The 17500-nt window shown below is 38.6% G+C and overlaps 2 protein-coding genes and 1 pseudogene across 3 annotated transcripts in view; 2 read left to right on the top strand and 1 right to left on the bottom strand.

The window, feature by feature from the left end:
- Positions 1–17500, top strand: part of LOC138052024 (large ribosomal subunit protein bL20-like) — a 596113-nt gene that overhangs the window by 25440 nt on the left and 553173 nt on the right. The gene's annotated exons all lie outside the window — the stretch shown is intronic.
- LOC138052018 (integrator complex subunit 11-like) overlaps positions 1–17500 on the top strand; it is a 151304-nt gene that overhangs the window by 116172 nt on the left and 17632 nt on the right. For both annotated transcript variants that reach the window (XM_068898368.1, XM_068898369.1), the window contains exons 17-19: positions 1795–1875; positions 1990–2071; positions 2735–2854. In XM_068898368.1, coding sequence (XP_068754469.1) covers positions 1795–1875; positions 1990–2071; positions 2735–2854 — 283 coding nt within the window. The remainder of the gene's footprint in view (positions 1–1794; positions 1876–1989; positions 2072–2734; positions 2855–17500) is intronic.
- On the bottom strand, positions 3627–5329 carry LOC138051674 (uncharacterized; annotated as a pseudogene).

Here is a 17500-nt window from a genome sequence, read left to right as displayed (position 1 = left end):
TTGTTGTCGCTCCGACAGAGTGCTGTAGCTGTTCAGACTTTGTATGTTCTTGTGCCCTGATATCTGCATGATGTGCGTTGGCGGTACTCCTTCATAATTCAGTTTCTGAAGCATCCTTTTCCTTCCGCTATGATTGGTGAGATTTTTCGCATCTAATCCAGATTTTTCTGCCATTGTTTTCATAAGTGACTTGAGTTTGTTAACTCCCATGGGAGCTGACTTGAACCAAGGTTTTGTATTTACGGCTTTTGTAGTGTGATTGATTGCTAAATAAAACGGACTATCTGGAGACTTCAGGTCATCTGGTCTCTTAGAAGCATAGAGGTCATAAGCCCAGACAGGATCTCTTTCACTGCCAACGACAGCAAACATTTTTGGCTTTATAGTATGAGATTCTTTTGGATTAGCGCCTGTTCGTGTCTTCGTCTGTCTTTCGTTGTACTCTAGAAATGCTGTTCCGTCCGCTGTTTCTTTTCTTTCAACGTCGCCCCATCTCATATCCCTGTGCTCTTGACAACCCCTCAGTCCAAAGAACAGTGTTTTGTTTAACCATATAGTGTTAATAAGAGCCTATGATGAAGAGCAACGGAGTAAATCGTGGCCATACAGAATATCTACTTCTTCGTCTGTTAGCATTCGTGCAGCGTTTGGTTTATTTCCTTTCCCTTCTTTCTTAAGTTCCTTTTGCTTTGTGACTAATACTTCTTTAGTCTTTCTGAACTCCTTTCCTTCCATAACGGTCGAGGAATAGTCTTTCTTTCTTAAATAACGATCAAAGCTGGAAACAAAAGACGTGAGCAATGTGGGTTCGTATTGTTGTCCATCTTTCTTTCGAACTTGAAGTAGAAAATTGGCGAGTAACACGTCAAGGTCTTTTGAATCAATGTTTTCAATATCTATCAGCTCGTTCCTTGAAACTAAAAATTTTTGGAGCAACGAGACATCTCTCTGTGTTTTGCTTAATGTGTTCTTGTTTTCTTGATGCTGCACAAACTTGTCCAGGGAGCAACCAACCGACACAAACCTGGAGGCGTCGCCACTAAAAGCCGCCAAATCACTCGCCAAATCTGGAAAGCTTTTTCAATGTAAACGATGCCCGATTTTGATTGGCTCAGAAAGCTCTTTACGCTATCGTTGATTGGTTATATTTCGACATGTGAAACAGCTGTACGCCATTCTGATTGGTTGTATAGGATTTTTTGACATTTGAAAATATAGCGTATAGATTTCTACAAATGAGATTTATGGAATAAAATTCTCGTGTTATGTGTAATAAATATATATACGAATTATCTTGTAAAAATTTTAATTTCTCACTCACTATGGCTGAAGATGATGTTTGAAACATCGAAACATGTTCCTTAAACTCAAAAGTGTGGTTGTATTTTTAAGAATATTAGTAACACTTGTGCTATTCAGACCATTTGGAAAAGATCTTTCAGTTAAAACACAACTTTCACATGTTATCTATGATTTTTATAGAACACATAAAATGGCATTTATTGCAGATAAACTGCAGATTGGACATGGAATAAAAATAATCTCATTTTTCTTTTACAGGATATACATGTAACTTGAACTTGCAATTGACCAGCTACTAGCAGGCTTGACAGCTCTGTTGGTAGAGTAGTGCCTGCAAATGAAATGCTCATGGGTTCAAGCCTGGATTTTTTTCAGGCTAGCACGCAAATTGCTTACTTTGTACAGAATCTATCGTAACCCTAGTATTGTGAAAGTTGAATAAAGTTAACTCCAAAGGTTTTTAGTGCTCTGCACATTTTTGTATTTTTGTAGATTGACGTCAAGCTATCAGTTCAGTACATGTCATTTAGTGCACATGCGGATGCAAAAGGAATCATGCAGCTTATTCGGCAGGTCAGTAGTATCCATTTCATATCTTCCTTATGAGGAATCCATGTGGGAAAAATCATGGCCTTTTTTTATTATATCAATCGGCGAAGCATCAGCCAAAATTTGTTTTGGTTCTAGGCAGAACCAAGGAATGTTGTTTTAGTTCATGGAGAAGCAGGCAAAATGGATTTTTTGAAACAGAAAATTGAGAAAGAGTTTGGTGAGTCAGCCATTGATATGCATTATGTCAGAAGAAATGAGTTGAAAATCAAAGGACTCTCGTATGTCACTGGCTAGGCTAGACTAGACTAGACTACACTCATAATGGAAATGTATCATCTAACAATGGAAATGATTCATTAGATTTTTCCCCTTTTTTATTTCTGTGAGAGTAGTGTTTTACTTCACATTTCTTCAGATGCCCATTCCTTGTGTCTATTTTATCTTTACATTTGGACAATGATGTAGAAAAAGAAAGGAAATGGGTCCTGATCCTAAGCACTGTGTCATGTAATTAACGTTGAAACCTTGTACCAGAGTTTATTTTGGAATTTGTTTTCCATGTATCATTCCTTTCACAGCTTCTGGGTCTTATGAATAGCATAAGGCACTCGCTTGTCATAGCTCTTTTTAGATCAAATTTTTGACTTCCTGTATTCCACAAAACAATTCCCTGACAGCTGTGAAAAGAGTTCACTTGTTTGGTTTGTACGTAATGGAGATACAGCCCTTGTACATTGTACAGCATGTTACTGATTGGCTGTACACAGACATCTGACGTCTTGGCCCAGCCACTGACAATATACTTTCCACAGAAGTCTATCCCCTGTTCATTTGATGCTTTTGTGAAATTCCTCACAAGGTTTTGGGTGATGTTTCATAGATATTAATTGTCACAAACCTGCCAATGGTGAAACGGTAAGCATGGAGACTGTTCCCACCATCACTGTTGATATGTCACTTGGTCTTCTGAAAAGAAAAATTCAGACCCTGGAAAGAAAAGGTGAGTCTTATTTCCCAGCAATCAGCAAAGCTTAAATGTCTTAATTTGACTCACTGGGAAGTGTAAAATGACTGATTGGCTTTTGTGAAAGGTCTCTAAAATTCTCGAATTCTGGTCCTTAAAATTGTCATCTATTATAAATGTAGTTGTGTGAAACACAGACATTTAACACCTAGTTAATGGGAATCATACAAGAAACACATTGGTGAAATGTAAGAGTTCTCATTACAGTAAAAACCCGCATACAAGAACGCCCATTTTTGGGGTTCAGGCTGATTGGGTTCTTATATATCGGGTATTTTAGGTGAAATCAGCCTGAAAGTGTTCTTAAGTGTTCTTAATTTTTTAATTCTAAAAAAATGTTAGGGATGTACTAACTATGATGAAATACATAACTTTGAGAGAAAATTAAACTTGAGACACAACATTAGAAAATAAATTGCACAACCAAGCTTTCGACTGGCATATGCTAGTCTTCCTCAGGGATTAGAACTATGGAGGCTTGGTCATGTGGAGGTTGTCGTTTGTGATCATGGAATCATGTGTTACACAAGGTTTTGATTAATAAAATCTTTTATGATAAAAAAATTATTAATTGAAATTAATTCTAATCAAAGTGTACGTATCTCTAGTTTCTTAAATCTGAAGCCTTATATTAAAAAAAGAAATGACATTAGACTTTGTTAAATGTGCACTTAGGATGAGATCTACACATCATCACAGCCATCTGTTATCAACCAGGCAGTTTTTGTATAAGGTATTTAATCTACACTTAAAACTTGTAATCCTTCAATCATTGGGGGGTGATATTTGCATCATCAGAGCCATCTGCTGTTATCAAACAGCCAGTTTTCTCAAACGATCTCTTAAAAAAGTGATGATTTGTACAACACTGTGCCCAGGCCTCTCCAGTCCACTGGGTCATCAATATCCTCCGCTCCTTTGCTGATAGTCTATCATGCCATTTCTCTAGATTATCCTTCTCTTCCAACCATCTTTCCAATGCTTCACCTATTTTAACTTTCATGATTCGCCCACAACCAGCATCAACTGGCTGAATTTTGTCCGTATGGTTCTCAGTTAGCATGTAAACTGTTGTATTTATCTCATCTCTGCATGTTTCATGAAACGTCTGGCTCTGTTGGAAACTAACACTATCTGCAAATAGAACTTTTTCTTCTTTGTCATCTCCAGTTCCTGGAATAAGTGTGTTATTCGTCCACTGCATATTTATTTCCTCGTCCATCCACGCATTTTGCTGAAAATACACATCAACTCTTTCGTCATACTTTTCTTTTTGTTCATTGGGACACATTCCCCTTCCCTCTAAAGACTAGAGCAGGTTTGACATTTTGCACTCCAGTAGCTCTGATGCAAAGTTGTAATGTTGCTTGTCGTTTATCCAAACCTGCTGACGGTTGTGACACCCACACTTGTGTTGCACCCAATGTCTCGTAAGTCTTATCCTGCTCATTTACAAGTGGTAGAGGAACTTGGTCAACATTGTATCTATTTCTTGGCATCCGTCTGCCATATTTTGGATCGATTTTAGAGGACTTGTTTCGTCTCCTGCTTGTCTTCAGTGATCTTCTTAAATCCCTGTGGAATTTTTGGATTGCTTCCCGCCCATCATCCAAACATACTTTTTTCTTATTGGTCCTTCTCCTAAGTACAATGCGATGTCTTCTCTTAAATCTTTGGAACCAATTGCTGCTTCCTTTGAATTTTGCAGCTTTATCTGGGCCATAGCATGCAGCAATTTCCTCTTTCATTTTTTTCTTGGACCAAAGTTTGGACACTTTGTTGCCTGCTGCTCTGCATAGTTTGAATTCGACGAGTAAAAGTTTAGAAGCCTCAGGATATTTTTCAGTGCACTGGCAATTTTCTAATTGGCTTTCCATCACCTGTGTTCTGCTTCTTCTTATTGAGAGTCAGTTCTGCAATAATGTAGTTTCTGCTTTTTTCCCACTTAAACACTAATGACTTGTTAACTCCTTGTTGCTTTGCCGCAGTCCGGTACTTATGTTGTGACGTTTTCATTGAATCTAGCAGGTCTAAAGTTTTCTTCTTAAATTCAACAGTGTAGGACCTACGAGTGTTCGTTCCCCTTCAATTGTTGTTGCGAGTTTGAGATTGATTTGTCGAATCACACGGGGCATTTCCAATTTGTAGACTCCCATCCATCATCTCTGTGTTTCCTGTGTTGGCATCAAAAACAATTGTTGATCCATTTGTCGATTCAGAGCTCAGCCTATTTGAGTTCTGTTTACAGTGTTTGGCGAATGTAGGATGCTTGAACTGCACGTGGCTGTCCAGGTATTGTTGACCTGTGAAGGACTTGTCGCAGTGTTTGCATTTCACTGTTGCTCTGTTGAGTTCAACTGTCTTTTCCAATGTTTCTGTAATGTCGTACAGCTTTCCATTTTTTAACTGTACCGATTTTCGCAAACCACAGGCGAATAAAGTACGATTCATCTTTCGCAATCGATTCCAAACAGAGAAGGAAAGCAAAGATTCTCGCCAATCATCCCACAACTCTTCACGGCGCGGGCACTAAAATGAGGCAGTTAAAAACTTTTTCTGTACAGCGGTTTTACAAAAGACATTTCGAGCTGATGGAGACTTCCATGTTTGTTTGTATAAAAAGTCAGCCACATTTCATGCAAATCAAGCTTTAAAATGGCAGGTGAATACGAATTTTATGTCCAGGCAAGCATGCGTGGGTACCATGCATATTTTATGAATGCAACTGTATATATTGGGGAAATCTTGGACTGTGAAATTGAACCGCAAAATGATCACGACAAATATGCAGTGGCCATGAAAAACAAAGATTGGGTGCTTGTTGGTCACGTACCGATCGAACTTTCCAAGATTTTAAACAAATTTCTGTCACGATATGGGCAAATTGAGGCCGAGTGTATTGGCAGCAGATTTAATACTGGTAAAGGCAAAGGGCAAGAACTTCCTATTGACTTTAGACTTGTTGGCAATGCTTACCACCTGAGAAAAGTGATCACAAAGTTACAGAAAGCACAGAAGAGAAAAGATACAGATTAGAGAAAAAGTGACCTACAGAAATCTGATGTGAAAGATTGATCTGCAATGGTACTTTGTGTATTCAAATTAAACCAAAGACGATAGAACTGCATACATATTGCATGTTTTCAGGGTTTTCAACTTTTTTGTAAAGTGGCAGACATACTTTCTGGAACCAAGGAAACAGTTTCCTAGGCAATGCTGGTGCTCTCTAAAATTCTCTTTAAAAAGTAAATTACTGAATGAAAATGGTCAGTTGGTAAGGGGAGGGGGAGGGAGAATGGTAACAACAGAATTTTCATTGGCTTATCATTGCGAATTTATTTGATTTTCAAAAAAGATGTTTGGTAACTTGGGTTGTAGTTCATTCATCAAGAGTGTAGTCTATTCATCAAGGTCCGAGCCAAAAGCTGAATCATCACTGTTTGTGTCACAGACTAATAAAATATCCCGCCGCTCAATGAGCAAAGAAAAAAGAGTTATATGGCCGTTTTGAAGAATGTAATTGATTATTCTGTTATTCTCTAGTCAGTATGTTCATGAGATACCTTAGTAAGAAAAATATATAATACAGTAGTAAAAAAAAATCGCCAATATTGATCTCAAAGTACCGGATGTGGAATGGCAAACGACCGGACAAAACGTCCGGCCTCCGGCCTCAAATGAAAACCCTGATGTTTTTGTGTTTTCTCCTTATCATTGCCCTGTCTGTTGAAAATAAAGGATTTGACTGACACTTTGACAAATGGTGACATTCATTTTATTGCATATTTCTCATGTAATTATAAGACTTTTAATTCCAAATACAGTTGTTGTACATTTGCTATTCACAGCAAGTGAAATTACTAGCATTTATACAGAGATCTTAGTGCAATACCACAGTAAAGCTACAGACACTGTTTGTTCTATTAAACTGAAAAGGGAAGAGTTTTTATATATAAGAACAATTTTCAATTTTCAGGCAGAATGTGTTCTTATATATATGCTCCTTTTTTATCAAATTTCAGCCTGGGTTTTCTTAATCCACATGTCTTGTATGCGGGTTCAGTTTACTGTACTACACCTGCCCTGCCATCTATACCAGATGGTCAGTGTCATGTTAGCGGTTCTAAGCCATCTCTCACCTACACTCCAATTTGTCAGCTACACATTTTCCAGAAGTGCTTAAACCAAGGGAAAGGGATCTAGGGATCAAGTAAAATCAGAATATTATGATAGTGTCCCCAGAAAGTCACTGATTTCGCAAATGAAATGGGATGAGGTCATATGTAACCTTTCACATGAAAAGGGGGCTTATGAAAAGTTCATTATGATGCCGATTTCATGGCAGACATCGTGAAATTATTTAAGCTGAACGTCCATGAAATTTCGTTAAACTGTTATCATACCGCCGTGAAATCATTCATGCCATGAAAAAAGTAGTCCTCCTCAAAATTTATTAATTTCATTATCAATACGTGGAGTTTGGATGTATGGCAGATTTCGAGTGTGAAAGAACCATTGACATCAACCTTTTGATGCTCATAAATTATTCCCTACTATAAAGTTGACGGAACATGCACAGCAGCGAATGGATTTTGTGAGCATGTGAGCACTGCATGTTTTTTGGCAAGGATAAGCAGTGATCTAAACCTCTTTCTTTTGGAAAATCACAGCAATTGACTTTAGAGTATGTTTTTATTTGAGTGTGCCAAATGGGGAAAGTAACCGCTCAAAATTAAATACACTCTGAATGCCAGTGGAGTGGCCAAAGACCAAGGAGGATTAAGAATAATCTTCAAATCTGTAGCATTTTCTTGGAACTTTGGAAAAAAAATTATTCTGGCACCCAGGGTATCAGAAGGCCAACTACAGTACTGTGCAAAAGTAAGTTGACAGTTTTGACTCGAAACTCAATCCGCGATCTTCGATGTTTTCGAAAATTGAGGATTGAGTTTCGACATCTTTTTGGAGGATATCGAGGTGAAACAATAAATAAGCGGAACAGTAGCTTTAGACAAGAGCTTTTCACACGCCTTCTCCTTATTTGGATACATTCAGTATCGAAACATTTTCACAATCGCTTCTACTGTATGTGCGATTTCCTATCATGGCTCATGTTTTCTTAGCCTGCGAATACAGCCAACTCACATCGCCCCGGCCACTAGCAGCGTTAAGGCGAGAGAGACGTTTGCATCTTAGCGAAGAAAATTCCATATGATGATTAAAATCTGTCCGGAATTCAGTCGGGCGCTGATTGGTTGAGAAATAATTTGCATGTTTAATCTGTAATTTATGCAATATCGCAGAAATATCACAACAATTGCAATGGCGGCAAGGGGGAAGGATTTGTCATGGCAATCTTGGAAACGTTTCAGTCGCTGTATTAAAGAAGTATGCCCGATTTTCAACATCTCTTCAGTGCGGGGGAGTCAGTTTCAAGCTCTTTACTGTTTTACAAGTGGTGAGAAAGTTTTTGTAAATTTAAGGACTTGATATGGCAAGTAATTGATATTTCAAATGGCGCCTCATACACACGTGTATGAATGAAAACGTTTTGATCGTTCATTGGAAACCCAATAATTCTGCTAATCAGTCCGCTCTTAGCCCTAATGCAAGATCAAGTAAAGACACTATCTTCTCTTGGATTGAAAGCTGCCTTTGTTGGTCCAAGACCCAGCAACTCTACGGGATATTGAGCAAGGTAATGCCACATTTGTCTATATATCTCCAGAATCAACTCTTGCAAGTGGAAGATGGAGAAGTGTGCTATGCAGTGAAATTTATCAGGAAAGACTGATAGGTGTTGCAGTTGATGAAGTTCATTGTGTAGCACAATGGGGAACTTCATCGAACAACAAAAATAGGTCGGCGTTTTGTTCTGCTATTCTTGATTAATAAATTAAAATTACTCGTGGATTTGCCATTTATTGCACTTACCGCAACTGCCTCACAGAAAACCAAAGTCAAATAATTGAACCTTTGAGATGCTGCATTCTGGTAGTCCAGAAGGCGTCAAGAGTCATGTTCTTACACAGTTTGGAGACAGAAAAACATGTCTTCAGCTTCTTATTGCCACCATAGCATAATTTATGGCATGGGTGTAAACTGTAAGGGAGTTGCACGGGTAATACACTTTGGTCCTCCAAAATCAATCGAAGCCTACCTGGAAGAGAGTGGTCGATGTGGAAGAGAAGGTGAGCAGAGTGATGCATTACTTCTGTACAATGCAATCAATGTCAAGGTAGGAGATGCTGACATGAATAGTTACATCAAGTCTACTGCCTGCGGAAGACAGTTTTTTCTTAAGCACTTTCGTTTCGCTTATATTGACTGGCCACTTGGACACTTGTGTGGACACTAGTGTTTTTGTCAGTGCCAGGGTGGCTGGCCACTGTGACATGGACTTACATTTACCTGTAGACACTACAGAGCGAGATACCCAAGTGAGGGAAATTTCAAACAAGCAATTGGCCTCACTTCAGAAAGAACTAACAGATTTGAAGAAAACCTGACTCATTGAGACCATTGCACCTGATGATCAACAAGGCAAGCCTGCAAATAAGCGCCGGTCATCAGACATTTGTCTGGTAAATTTGAGGTTTTGACTGCTAAACAATCAGTCTGACCGGAAAGGCTGACCGGGGTCTTCTGTTATGATGCAAAGTAAAAATGTATATTTACCAGTGCATTGATTTAAATCAAACAACACTGCGATGTGCATGTACTGTGGAATCAACAAGGGTACTGTTCCACAAATGCATGTTGTTTGACTGCGTTTATGACCAGTTTTACAGTGGATCTTTAGGGACTCGAATTACATTCCTCACGGCAACTCCAATAACTAAATTAGAAATGTTAACTTTATTTCCTATGCACAAACAAAAGCTGAAACATTTCAGGATTTGTACAAATGTATTTTGTTCAACTAGAATGACAAAAAAGAAAGCAAAAACATAAGAATAGAATGGCAAACGAAAGCAACAGTATTGTCAAAACAGGATTGGGCAGTGCGCGCATGTTTTGATAATTTTCATTGTCACACAACAAAAAGCAAATTCGAAACCGTTCAATAAAAGAAGCCAACAACTTGAAATGTTGTTAAGACAAATATATAAACCACCTCTGCAATTCTCAGGTCTCTGTGGTACATCGTTTCTAAGTTATCAATTTCCCGAAGCGTTTCACACGATGCTGCAATGTCGGTCAACCGTCCATGGTCCACCAATATGGGGGCTGGTAATCAACCAAAACACCTGGAGTTCACTTTGCCACAAAAATGCTTATGTAGCGGTGGAATCCATAGAAAACCATGGCACATGCTTTAAACAAACTTTCCAGGCGTTTATTCTAGCAGCGAGCGCGGGAGGGCTGCGTGACTTCACACTATACGCAAAAACACTCTTCCAAAAAGGCTGACACAATGCACTAATACCCTAATTGCGTGACCTACGTTCATGCATGAGTAACGCATGTCACTCTTCTAGATAAAATACATGTGTATGAACACATCTCGTAATGTACTTGAAACGCGCAAATGTCTGAGAATCATAGAAAGAGACATGTTTTTCAACCAGCTCAGTATCATGGTGTCACGCAAGGTGAAAATTTGGAAATTCAAAATGCTGTATCCAAACCGAAGGACGTTACGGACCTGGGAAAAAGATTTATTTCTAGCTCATCTTTAACCCTCCTTTAGATACGGAAAATATGTGCAAGTGAATAATTCAAACGTCAAATTTTAAATACTGTTTTTTAATACATTGGTCTGAAGATAGTTCTAAAAAGTGATGGCTTGTATTAGCTTAGATTGGTCACCAAGACATATCAGAGCATACTACAACTGTATTATGCTAGTTGGGTTCAATGAGTAGTGTAGCGTATGTACAGTGGATCTGGTGAATGTTCCAAGGAATTTTGCGTTTTTGACAAAGGGTTCCCATTTGCCCAAACCGTGTCACACTTGACGATTACATGCGGCTATTATTGGTTGTTTCTTAATACTTTGTCTTGCGGAGAGGGGCAGTTATTTCCCCATGGAACTTCACACATTCGAATGGAATCTTGAATGATTTTTTTAAAGTTCCTGAAGAATAATTTGAATAACAACAGTGGTGTCTTCCCATACGAATATTGACATAAGGTTAAGTGATTTTACTCCATAAGATCTTACACGTGATTTCGATCATGCTAGAGCAGAAATAGTTTACGTCTGACGTTAAATCACGGAAAACAAGGATTTTCCTGTCCGGCTTTGGGAATGCAAAAGATTTGAACCTTAACCCGAACCCTAACCACTTTTAAAAATGGGAAAAAAAAAAAAAAAAAGAAAAACGAGACAAGGAAAATGAGACGCCGGGCAATTCGTAAAGTGGTCTGCCACAGGCAACCCATTAAATAACTGTGGAATTTTTTTTTTGTCCGACCAGGGTAGCTGCATGTCAGGTCAAACCTTGTCCCTGGCCTGACATATGACAGGCTTACAGCAAAAAATTATTTGCAGGCTTGACAAAGTGCCTTAAAACGAGCTTGCCACACAAAACTGTTGAAATTTGGCACAGATCAAATCATGTTTCCACCTCAGGAAACATGCTTTTCTGTTTTGAAAATATTCCAGTCACTTTTAAATGATGTAGAGATGCCAGTGGTTCATGCATGGAGGAGATTTTGTAGACAACAGCACTGATGAATGGGTGGAACTGGTGAATGACCAATCATTCATGGAGCTACTGGACCAGTCAATATTGAAAGTGGAGTCTGTTGATGATGGACACAATGGCAAGTTAGTTTACCCTCAGTTCTCGGGTAGTGTAATAGGAAATATCATGTTTGACTGAATAAATGCCATAAAGTGCCTATGAAATGAAACATATCCAACAAAATGATGAAGAATGGTGTTTTCTATTGTGGAATATGTTGTCTCATTCCAGATGTATACAAGTTTTTGTTAAAAAATTGATGACATCAAAAACTGTACCAATGACTGTGTTCCCTTTCCTGATGCAAGCTTCGTTGAGAGTATCTTCAAAATATTGGAGGAATGATAATCAAAACATTTTTCACTTCATGGGCGAGTTTGTTGGTTATTTTATTCAACTTGTTATAGAAAGTAGAGAATAGCGTTTCGACATCGCTCCCAGAAAGAAGAGATTCGCAATGTAGTTGTGAAAGTGCCTGTAAAAATCTCTGCTCAGAGTATTTCTAGCAGTCTCGAATTTCTAGCAGTCATGAATAGTAATTTTGGCGGACTGAGTTGTGTCAATAGAAGATTGAAATATGCAGAATTGGGAAATGTGATCATTGATGTTGGAAACAATGTTCCCACTACCAAAGTATTCGCAGAACGTGTAAAAATACTGTCGATAAGTGTCGCTGAATTATTCTACACTCATGTCGGTTTATCAATTGTTGGAAGAAAGGCATAGCTCTGTGGGCAATGAAGAAATTGTTGGGCATAATTACAAGTTTGGGCACGAAGAATATTTATGTTGACGTCACCTAAAAGACAAATCGGTTTCCCTGTAGCGCTATAGCCATTGATAGCTTCTTCAAAATTGTCAAAAAAACTTTCTATAGAATGATGTTGCCTATAAATGACGCGGCAGATAATATTACTTAGCTTCACAAGTTGCAGTTCAATCCGCAGAGCCTGAAATGTCTCATTAGATGTTCTTTCAATAACTGTATAATTCATTATTTCATCTATGTGCATTCCAACATCTCCAGCAAGGGGTGTTGGAACAAGCTCGAAGTTATAATTAGGAATATTTGGGTTGACATCAAGAATATCATTATAGATTCCAGTTTCTGACACTGCAATAATATTAAAATGAAAATCTAGTTCAAGAAGAATATTACATTGAAAATCGTCTAAGTTGCTCTTCACGCTTCTGATATTTGTATGAAAAAAAGACAACTTTGACAGGAAAGATTCGTCAGGTTTAAATTATTGGTTAAGACTTAAGGGAGAATAATATTTACAATGAAAATTTTTGAATAAGCAATTTAGATCTGGATCAACCGAAGAATTATCATCATTTAGGTTAAATATATCAACATCAAAGATGCTAGTAAGTTGCTCGAGGTACTTTTTCGAAGGTATTTATGAAGGTAAATACTGTTACTGGTCAGAGTTTTTCTCTGTCCTTGTGTGGGCCCATTTCCATCAGTAGGGCTAACGCTCACATGGTTCATATGGGATTGATATCTAGCACTTCACATTACACTCTATTCACTTAACTCTGTTTAAAATATAAGTGCTACACGGCCAACGTTTCTTTAAACGTAACCTTTCCTTGTACTTGTACATGTTCATTGCCGTGACTTTAACATCTTCACTTCCCACGGCCTGCTCCCGTCTGACCTTGTAGCTCAGTCGGTAGAGCGGCGGAGATCTAACCCGAAGGTCGTGGGTTCAATTCCCACCCTGGTCAGAGTTTTTCTCTGTCCTTGTGTGGGCCCATTTCCATCAGTAGGGCTAACGCTCACATGGTTCATATGGGATTGATATCTAGCACTTCACATTACACTCTATTCACTTAACTCTGTTTAAACTATTATTAAACTGTCCATGAGCATACACAATGTTAATACCATTATAAGGTACTTCACGGAGCAATTGTGTAAACAATTTACTATCTCGTTTCGCTGTCATAGTGAGAAATCTTTGGAAGAAAATACAAATGAACGTAGCTGTGGGTTTGCGTGGTCATCTCTAATTCCTGCTGGCCTAACATGTGGAGAGATCTGAGGTCTTTCACTTTGATGGCACGGCTGCCCTCTATGTGTCAAAGATAGATGACAGAACTTTTCACCCAGCAGAAAGCGTATTTATGTTTTATCTTGAATTTTTTCACTTCCGCAAGAAGCTCCTGGACTTTGGCGTAAGGTGGTGTAGCATCATGGAATTCGATAGCTCTGCCGCATCTCCTAGGCCTACATCTTTTGGGTCGACTATAGATTTCTCTGATCGTCATGACATGACTTCTTCTTGTATTAGTCGCCTCACAAATCTACATATGATCGGCTTAATCTTTGGGCCATTTGTAGCGTTGCCTGCGGGCACTCTGTGGGCTATGTCAATATCATTAATCCTGATGTTACAGCCCATAGCTTGAAAAGATGCGAACACAGAGTTCGTGTCGTGTCTTTAGCAAGCTCTTTCGAACCTGTCTCAGCAATCTTGGGCACACCGACCCGTTTAACATTAAAACTGTAACTGTCCAGATTATCAATTTCAATAGCCAGTTCGTCAAATTGTCGTTCACCAAGTGCCCTTAAGTCCTTCTTGGCTGCTACGTGAATACCCTTTAGATCTTCAAACTCGGCTCCAACAAATTCCACAGATTTTTCCATTTCAGGATGTGGTTTATGGCCACCGCACGAAGATTCATGAGACTTTAACACGGATGTGATCCGTCCAAATCCAGTCTTCAAACCTTCTATTTCTTTCTTTAGAGACTCGTTCTCTTCTTGAAGGGATTTAACATTCGAGTCACTATAGGTTGTCAATTTCATTCCTAAGGCAGAGCTCAATAAAGCATATCTGCACAGTACCAGAACATGCGCCGCAAGTGCCAGGTAAAGAAAAATACAAGAAATAATAACGGTGTAACTGTGCTCCCTTTCCTGATGTAAGCTTCTTTTTTTTAAACACGAGTGGCATTAATCAATTGTACTGATTTAAGACTTGCAAGCTGATTCCACTGGTTTTTTTTTTTTATCTCATCGTGCTTTTCTACCTATTTGTTTCTCATATTTGTATTTTTTTATCGACCTACACATCTTTCCTACTTGCAAATTACCCAAGGGAGATCGAGGGAATTGTTTAAAGTGTTTGTACAGTCTGCCAGGTGTTTCTTCCAATGCACCTTCCAGCAAGAGCAGGTTAACAAGTCTAGCAGATCTTTCCTTGTGGTTTTAACAAAATGCTTTCCAGACCTCTCCATCATCTTGCACTCCCTTGACACAGAGCGGATGATGGACCAAGCTTCCTGAGTCCCTTTTTAATTGCATTGTTATCATGCTCAATCTCCAGGTCAATGGGCACATTCCTGCCACTGCCCCCATGATTGTTAACTCCTTGGTTCCATTGCTGTTGATAAGCCTGGTGGCGACTTAAAGGGATTGCTGTTGTGGCTGCAAGTACAATGCCTCTAGAGCATGTTTATGGCTCCTAGTATCACAGTAGAAATGATATGGTTTCCATCTCCTTGAGCAATAGCATCAGTGAACGTCATATAAAGCAGACCATGGTCCATAAGACTACACTTGTAATTGAACATGTCATCAGACTCTGTTTTGTCAAAACCAGTTGATGGCTGTCCACTGGAGGGGGTGTCATCAATGTAAAGTTGATGACAGGTGTGTTCATGCCTACGACAATGCTGGGCAGCATGTCTACAGAAAAAGATATTGTGAAACGGTTTATTCATTAATGAGGACAGTTGTTGACTGAGTTTAACCCATTCACACCTCAAACGCCCTAGGCTTCCCCCATTGACGAGTTAAATCGTCTGGGGTTAGAGAGAGTGTCGCTCTCAGGGGTCAATGGGTTGAGAAAAACCTAACTCAAACACAATCAATAATCCCTGAGCATATGTGCTGGTGAGTTGCACAAGCTATGTGTCCAGGCTGGAAAAAAGTTAACCACTTGTTTTGTAACAAGCTCCAAGCATAGACTTAAATGCCCTTTTTATAGACCTTATTCATAAATGGTGGTCAATTTATAATTCTTTTGTCCAAGTGCAAATTAGCCTACCAAGTTTCAATACCATACAGTGAATTGAAAAAATTATTTGCGGTAAAATGAGGCTTGGTAGCCTAATTTGCACTTTAGCAAAAGAATGATAAAACAGGGTCCATTTATGAGTAAGGTCTATTAAATACTCAAAAGATTAAAAGTAATTTTAACCTGAATGTTTTGTCACACCACTGTGTCTGCAGCAGAAACGGCCAGCACCCACGAGTGTTGGTTGTCACGATCTTGAAGAGCCTGTTCAATTATGTTATTATAAGATTTCCATCCACATTGAACTGGTCCACAGTTCCTGTGGCAAGATTTCTTAGATAAATTTGTTTGATTCTCTTGTCATACTTAGAGACGTGTTTTGGAATGTATGTATGTTGGAAATCCATCAACATCTTTCACACCAAATATTTTGACTGCGGCTGCCACAATCTTAGCCTTGACTTCCAATAACAACATCTGTTTGTTAGGAGCATATGCATGATGAGCATCTCCTTTGACATTTGTCCTGTTTATTGAATTGCGGTCTGCAAACAAGGTACATTTGTTATTTGCAGACATTGTGGAGTAAAACTGAAAGTAGATTAACTGTAAAGAAAAACAGAAAAAGTGTATGAAAATAGTTACATGTTTGAAAATAATGATGACACTGAGTAAACATGTTCTATTAGGTCCACTCAAAAACTATAACCCCTTTAATTAGTTCCAGTTACTACTGCAGTACACACCATGTTCTATAGAACAAAACCACTGGGAAAGTTGGTGAATTGAATATGTCTGTCTCAAGCTGTTTTCCTGATGTCCAGGACACTTCCTTGTGTACTTCACCCCTAAATGTCAGTCCTGAAGCTACAGTGTCTACAGTGTTGTCATTATCATATAGAAGTGAAACGCACACAGAGAAATTTTAATTCATCATGTCAGCCAGCGATCTCTAAATGCAACCCATCTAGCCTCTCTTTGGGTGTAAAACCATTGTTTAGTGATGCCAAACAACTCACCGCTCTCTCTACAGACAGCTCAGGTCACCAACAACTCCAAGTTGGTTGAAAACGGTCTTTCCCATTGATGAATACTTAGGAACATATGAATGGAGGTGGTGAAACGCCAAAATGCAAACATCGAGTGTTCTTTGAATGTGAAGCAATAAATACTTGGCTTAAAAATTTCTTTTGTCTGCCGTATTCAGGCTCCCAAGTAAAGGCGGTATCGGTGAAGGCAATAAACCACATGACTCTGTAATTGATGTCTCACTCCAAAATGTTCATTCATACGAACAACCACTCAAAAATCATGCCTTTCCACGTACAACTTTTATGAAGTGAAATGATGGATAAGTTTTGGGGGCATGAAGTGCAAAATACTCAGTTCAACTAGTTTCTGTATCAATACACGGCAGAGGGCTAATTAAGTATTCAAGTTAAAATCAACAATGTGGGCACAAAGCGGCCAATCAATGATATTGCAAAACTTACAACGCTAGGTGAAGACATTTTTTTCAAATTTAAGCAAAATAATTCAACAAAGAAATTAACTTACATGTCTTGTCAGAATTTCTGATGAATGGGAAAATTGATTGAAACCTACACTGACGTAAAACCCATAAAATAGACCTGAAGAGACGTTGAAAAATTAATCACGCGAAAACACCTTTGTTTTTTATCCCCTCGAGGGTCTTGAACATTGTCTTGAAAGCCCTCAAACGTCTCAAAAGTCGACTTCATCCTCGATCTGCGAACTTTTTGAGAATCAACTTTCGCATTTTGAGTTTTGAGGGACTGTCAACTTACTTTTGCATGGTACTGTATATTAATCAAAATTTTGTCCCATTCTGGTAGACTTAAGTTGTTAGCTTCAAGAGTTAAAAGCGAAAGGAGGCG

The sequence above is a fragment of the Montipora capricornis genome, chromosome 6, assembly GCF_036669925.1.
Source record: "Montipora capricornis isolate CH-2021 chromosome 6, ASM3666992v2, whole genome shotgun sequence".
Classification (NCBI taxonomy): domain Eukaryota; kingdom Metazoa; phylum Cnidaria; class Anthozoa; order Scleractinia; family Acroporidae; genus Montipora; species Montipora capricornis.
This window is presented reverse-complemented; position numbering and strand designations above follow the sequence as displayed.